Source organism: Phalaenopsis equestris, unplaced genomic scaffold (genome assembly GCF_001263595.1).
Source record: "Phalaenopsis equestris unplaced genomic scaffold, ASM126359v1 Scaffold000670, whole genome shotgun sequence".
In the NCBI taxonomy this organism is placed as follows: Eukaryota; Viridiplantae; Streptophyta; class Magnoliopsida; order Asparagales; family Orchidaceae; genus Phalaenopsis; species Phalaenopsis equestris.
In genome coordinates, this window is record NW_018165110.1 from 220,051 (window position 1) to 227,111 (window position 7,061).

The 7,061-nt window shown below is 33.6% G+C and overlaps 1 protein-coding gene across 7 annotated transcripts; it reads right to left on the bottom strand.

The window, feature by feature from the left end:
* Positions 1–397: 397 nt before the first annotated feature.
* LOC110030163 (transcription factor TGA4-like) lies at positions 398–6,799 on the bottom strand (the record flags this gene model as incomplete). 7 transcript variants are annotated; one of them, XM_020732755.1, is given in 9 exon segments in its annotated part: positions 398–669; positions 2,327–2,390; positions 2,484–2,561; positions 2,999–3,058; positions 3,413–3,463; positions 5,330–5,404; positions 5,495–5,692; positions 6,057–6,129; positions 6,682–6,717. In XM_020732755.1, coding segments are annotated over 7 exon segments (762 nt in total), but the record flags the coding sequence as incomplete, so codon positions are not given.
* Between the last annotated feature and the right edge of the window lie 262 nt (positions 6,800–7,061).

The window sequence follows — 7,061 nt, forward strand, 5'->3', positions numbered from 1 at the left end:
TCTCTCTCTCTCTCTCTCTCTCTCTCTCTCTCTATATATATATATATATATATAAAATTCTCCACTCGTCTCTCTCTCTCTCTCTCTATATATATATATATATATATATATATTAAAATGAATGACCATAGGTTATTATACAAGTTTCCAGTCACCCCTAATGTGCCTAACAATTCGAGTAACACCTCCTTAAGGCTGACTGTGTCAAAGGGGATTCAAACTCACGATCTGAGGGGTCTTATACCATGGATGCCAGCCAACATGCCGGGGCACACGCACACACGCACACGTGCACACACGCACACACGCACAAACACACGCAAACATATATAATATATATATATATAGGAGGATATTGTATCAGGTTGGATTATAAATTGTGAGCTCTCTCAAGTACCTTTAGGAGTGCTGAAGGCCGAAAGCCACCAATCCAAAGGAAAAAACGTTCTGCAGATGCTTTCCACAAGCCAGATACAATATAGAACACATCAGATTTAGCAGCAATAGATTTCATGCGGAATAGATTCTCATAGTGCCTCATTCCATTCTCCACAAGAATTCCTAATTCTATTTCTGATGCAGAACCTTGAAGAGCAGCTCTGAGTTCACAGATCTGCCTGCTTAGTTCTTCAATCCAGTGCCCATATTCCAGCTCAAATGCAGCAATGCCTACATAATCACAGCGACACAGAAGAAAGGTATAAGAGAATTAACTGATAATCATAGAGTGGCGAATAAAATAGTCTCTCGACCTTTTGCAGGGGGTTATGTTAATCCCAGAGTATATAAAAGTGTCAATTTAGTCCCTATACATTATTAATATGGACTACTTGAACCCCAATTTAAAGAGTTTGGGGACTGTTGAGAGAGCTTTGGAGGGTTGAATTTATAAAAGGCGGATTGGATTACAGATAAGACACTATCCAGAAATTTTGGTATCATGCGCAAGTTCCTACGGTTAATTACACCTCTCAATAACGGGAGAACACTTTCGATTAAGTCTAGTCATTAAGAATTGAATATTCAACATACAATAACAGCAGACATATAAAATTTTAAATTGTAACTAATTTGGTATTTTTTACTTTTGGACTAAAATGACCCCATGTAAATAGTCAATGAACTATTTTGACACTTTGTCAACAAAAAATCAAAGACCCAATAATGTGAAGCCATTTGATGATAATCATATTTTCCTTTGACTCTACACCGAAAGGTGTGATGATTTCTCAACCAATTTCGATGCGAAAGAGTGATCATATGGATGCAAGCTTATGTAGTGAAATCCCGATTCAAGTTGGCGACTTGATGTGGATGTAAGCTAATGGGAAAGCCGACTGAATCAAGTATATATTGCCTCTTGTTGTTATATATGCACTAATGATTATGTGATCATTAACTTGTATGCTATTGTGTTAGAGTTAATATATCATCATTGTGCTAATATGTTAATTGCTTTTGCATTTGCATCATTTCATAATAACCATAATATTGCTCGTATGTGGATACATTTTTTATCTTTTTATTTTTCATCCTTTGCATTTGCACTATTGATGTTTGATTACTTCAAAACAACTTACATCAATATGCTAAAATGCTGATTGCGTGCCTTATTAGCTTGATCTTCTACTAAGCAACATATATCATATGTGTGTTCCAAATAGTTCGACTATTTGCATAAATAGTTTAATTAACGGAAGATTTACATACATACCAACTCAATTCTTATGTATTTACATATTTAACACCTAAACTTCGATATTTATGTATATCCCACCTTATCTAAGCATGAAAAGATCTATTTTACCTTTCTAAAGTTAAAAATAGTCCTAGTTCAATGTGATAAGAAAGATTTAGGTGGTATAAATGTAAAATAGAAAAGTTTAGGTGTTAAATATTTAAATACATAAGAAATGGGATATTTACATAGAAACCACACAATTCTTATGTATTTACATATATAACACCGAAACCTTTATATTTGCATTTATAACACTTTGTTGTTATAAACTTATGTATTAAATGGTGTATTTCAATTTAAAAAGTAGATGAAAGTAGTATTTTTTATGCGATATAAAAAATTTGAGTACTATGCAAGTAAATATTAAAGTTTGCATGTTAGATATGTAAATACATAAGAATTGTGTTGTATGTATGCAAATGCCCCTTAAAAAAATTGAACCTAAGAGATGAAATAGTCAGTAATCAATGTCATACTAGCAATAAGAGATGAAGTATATTATAATTCATCAACTGAATGATAGGCTCATTTCCCTGATCAATAACATTCGATATATGATAAAACATCATAAAAATTTAATTATACCTGAATTAACAGATCCTGAATAACCAGCAGTAGAATTGCCTACATGCTCACCAATGTACACACCCTGCAACATGCTCGTAGTGTCTGATAACACGCATCTAGAGAAATGGCTTCTATGTTGGATGAGGAAAAAACACGAAAAAAGCGAGCATCATACCTGATTCCTGACCTTATCAACCTCTTGCTCAAGTTGGGCCAACTTTATACGGCTTAATTCGAGTTGCTGAATGTATGCCTATAGAGATAAAAAAATTATCTTCCAAACATTTGAATTTTTTGTGCATTTACAACATACCACCCACTTGTTATGTATTTACATATTTACATCTTTGCTTTTTACATTTATACCGCCTAAATCTTTCATATCTCATCAAAAATAATACTTGTTTAACTTTTAAGAGGTTGAATGCATCTTCTCATGCATAAAAAAAGTGGGGTGTATATGTGTGTGTGTGTGTGTGTGTGTGTATGTGTGTGCATGTAAAAATTAAAGTTATGTTGTCAATATGTAAATGGTGTGTGTGTGTGTGTGTGTGTGTGTGTGTGCCTGTAAAAATTAAAGTTATGTATTAAAGTTATGTTGTCAATATGTAAATGCATAGGAATTGATTGGCATGTATGCAAATCTTTCTTGAAGTTATTCTCTTCTGTCAAGGAAGTCATACAACGAACCTTCTTCCGAAGTCGACTTTTCCTTGCAGCTTCTCGATTTTGAGCCAAGCGTCTTATTAGCTGCACATGAAGCATATAATATCATGATTGTCATCATTAGTAATCTAATCCCGACATTTACGAGTAGTGTTTTCGTATAGAATGTGATATATAGAGACAAAATTGCTTGCACTTCCCATTAAAATAATCTTATTTCAAGAATTTGGAGTCCACATGTTGGCATGAATAACTAAATTTTTTATAAAACCATGTTCTTGTGAACATACATTTAGAACACTAGAGGCTGTTAAATTTATCAAAATACTTTGAAAAAATCATTACAATCTCTTTGAAGTGAGAGTAGTATTCCAAATAATCAAACTATGAAAGTGAAAGTGAGAGTGGTGTTTCAAATATATTAGTAGTGGTCCTTACTGTTGTTTTAGCTTTTGGATCGATGGATGTTCTCCTTAATGTTTCGTCCTCCTAAAAAATAATATCAAAATATTAAAAATCAATGGTTTGTGATTTAGCATTTCATATGTAGCTTACGACTATCATGGGTCTTGTTGAAGGCCTTTATCATGGTTGAGTAAGGTTCAAAATTATGATACATTGGTACGGATATGGGGGACGTGAACGTGATATGACACAGACACGAAACATATTTATTATTGAAAATGTATAATAAACACGTGTATAAAAATATTATATCTAAATATTAAAAAAAGAATATAATAACTTAACAAATTAAATAAATACAAAATGAATAAAAATATTAAACATATTTAAATTTATTAAATTCCTTAAATTAAATTGAATAAGAAATAATAAAATGATATTAGAGATTTTGAGCTTCAAATTGGATCATTTTATAAGAAAAAAAATTAATATCGCAAAAATGGCATAGAAAAATAGAGTAGAATAATAAAAAAAAATAAGTAACATATTTAAATTATAAATTTTAAAATAAAAGAAAACAAATGGGTTAAATTAAATTATTTATATATACTACAATAGCAACAACAACAAGTCTTTATCCCACTAAGTGGGGTCGGCTACATGAACCTTTTTTCTCCATGGTGTCCTATTGAGTGTCAAGTTTTCATTAAATTATTTATATAATATATATTTAAACTTAGAATTTATAAATCAAGCCATGTTTGTCAAACACAAGTATCTGTCAATTAGTTTAGGGGAATTCACATGCATATCACACAATTCTTATGTATTTACATATATAACACCAAAATTTTAATAATTGCATATATACCGCTACAATTTTCAACATCACATCAAATATACCATAATCATTATTTTTTGAAAAGTGAAACCCACATTTCAACATAGATATATGACACTAAGATATTATAAGTGTAAATATCAAATTGTGAGTTATATATGTAAATACATAAAAATTATGTGATATGTATGTAAATTTCCCCTTGTTTTCAACACGAAATACTTCGTTATTACAAAGTATTAGTCAATTCATTTGGTTCAAAAGCGCATGACAATGATGCTATTAAAAAGCTTCCTTTCGAGGTGGATTAAGGACCATTGTGAAGAACTAAGGGGAAATTTGTTGAGAAACACATAAGAGTAAAAATAATCTTAAATTGAAGAGGCAATTACATGCAGGCCACCCGAAACTTGTTATTTACAAATCAACCATGCTCTTTCATCCATTTTTCAAATTGTCACTCAAACCATCAAACTTCACGGTAAAACCCCAACCCATATTTTTCATTTTTATCTCATTCTCAGTAGTTGGATCGTGACACACGTAAATACATCGGTTCAGTAGTTCAAAAAAATCACCTGGGTGCTTAATTTGTAAATATCAATGTCTCCGGTGGTCTATATGCAATTATCCCCAATATGAAAATAATAATTAGAACTAAGCCCCTAATACTCATTAAATTAAAAACTTTTGAGTTAATGGATGCCTCTAATGTACTCAGCCTCCCCAATACTCCACTCTCCTATGAGGTTCACAGGTAGAAAGCAAGAAAGGAACCCAAGAAGTTCAAAAAGTTTCAAGGGCATTTAAACGCATGTCACACAATTCTTATGTATTTACATATCTAACCCCCAAACTTTTTTTTTTACATTTATACTACCCAAATCCCTCAATCACATCAAAAACACCACCATTATTTAACTTCTAAAAAGTGAAATACACATTTTCATACATAAACAAGGCGACATTTTGGTAATGGGTATGTAAATACATATGAATTAAGTGTTACATAGATAAAATTTCCAATACACAAAAAGATATCATATGGCTGCATAAATCATAAGCCAAACCAAACAGAAATCTTCAACAACAAATCTGAATTTGTTTACCTTATCAGATGGCTTGCTTGCTTCCTGCTCATAAGGCTTCGACGGCCCAACGATCCCTTGATGAGCATCTTCAGACTGCAGATACATCACAATAACAACAAAATAAACGTCACAGAATCAAAAGGATAAAACCCTAGAAAACCTAAATCCAAAAATTAGTCCCACCAAATTCTCAATTCTCCCATCTTGTTCCTCTAGAACAGCGGAAGAGCTCGTATTTTGGCTACTTTCAGCTTTGAAACAATCAGCCCAGATCCCAATTTGATGGCTCCCATCATACATGCCCATCCTCCTCATCTCCACCATACCCATCGATTCAATATTCATCCCTTCAAAAAAAATTTCATCCAATATCTCCAAAACCTGCAAAAACCAAAGAAATAAACAATCAGGCAATCAAACAGGACCAAATCTCTGCTCTCAGCATAACGAAATGAGGAGGGAAATGGGAATTACAGATAGAAGTAAAGAGCTCGATTTTTTTTTTTTAATGAAGATTTGAGCACCGGGGAGTGAAAAAGAAATCAAAAGGTTGTGGATTTGATGAGCTCTACGGGCTGCAAAACCCTAACTTCTCTTTTTCTTCCTCCCGCCAATGAAACTATAATCGAATTCCGCTCTCGAGCGGCAAAACGAGATTTTTTCTATGGAGATTTAAGCTCCGGGGAGTGATAAGGGAATCAAAAAATTGTGGATTTGATGAGCAATACGGGCTGCAAAACCCTACCTTCTCTTCTTCTTCCTCCCGCCAATGAAACTATAATCGAATTCTCCTCTCGAGCTGCAAAACGAGGTTTTTCCTATGGAGATTTGAGCTCCGGGGAGTGATAAAGGAATAAAAAAAGTTATGGGTTTGATCAGCAATACGGGCTGCAAAACCCTACCTTCTCTTCTTCTTCCTCCCGCCAATGAAACTATAATCGAATTCCTCTCTCGAGCTGCAAAACGAGGTTTTTCCTATGGAGATTTGAGCTCCGGGGAGTGATAAAGGAATCAAAAGGTTATGGGTTTGATCAGCAATACGGGCTGCAAAACCCTACCTTCTCTTCTTCTTCCTCCCGCCAATGAAACTATAAAGCAATACGGGCTGCAAAACCCAAAACGAGGTTTTTCCTATGGAGATTTGAGCTCCGGGGAGTGATAAAGGAATAAAAAAGTTATGGGTTTGATCAGCAATACGGGCTGCAAAACCCTACCTTCTCTTCTTCTTCCTCCCGCCAATGAAACTATAATCGAATTCCTCTCTCGAGCTGCAAAACGAGGTTTTTCCTATGGAGATTTGAGCTCCGGGGAGTGATAAAGGAATCAAAAGGTTATGGGTTTGATCAGCAATACGGGCTGCAAAACCCTACCTTCTCTTCTTCTTCCTCCCGCCAATGAAACTATAATCGAATTCCTCTCACCAAAGGATTAGAATGCCGACTAACTCTCAAGTGGAAGCCATCAAATCCAATTTTATTCCTCCACTTCTCTCCCCCACTCTCTCTTACTTGTTGCTTAAATTACCGCCAGAGTTCCGTTAATGGAAAAAAAAAAAAAGATATTTTTAATTAATTTGGCTTTTACGAACATACCACTCAAATCCTATGAATTTACCCGTACAGCTTCCAAAACTTTATTTTTTATATTTATACCAGATAAAAAAAAAAAAAATCAAGATTCATTTTGAAGGGATTATGTAATAAATATTAGTATTTCTTGAATATAGGGGTGTAAACAAGTCAAACACTAG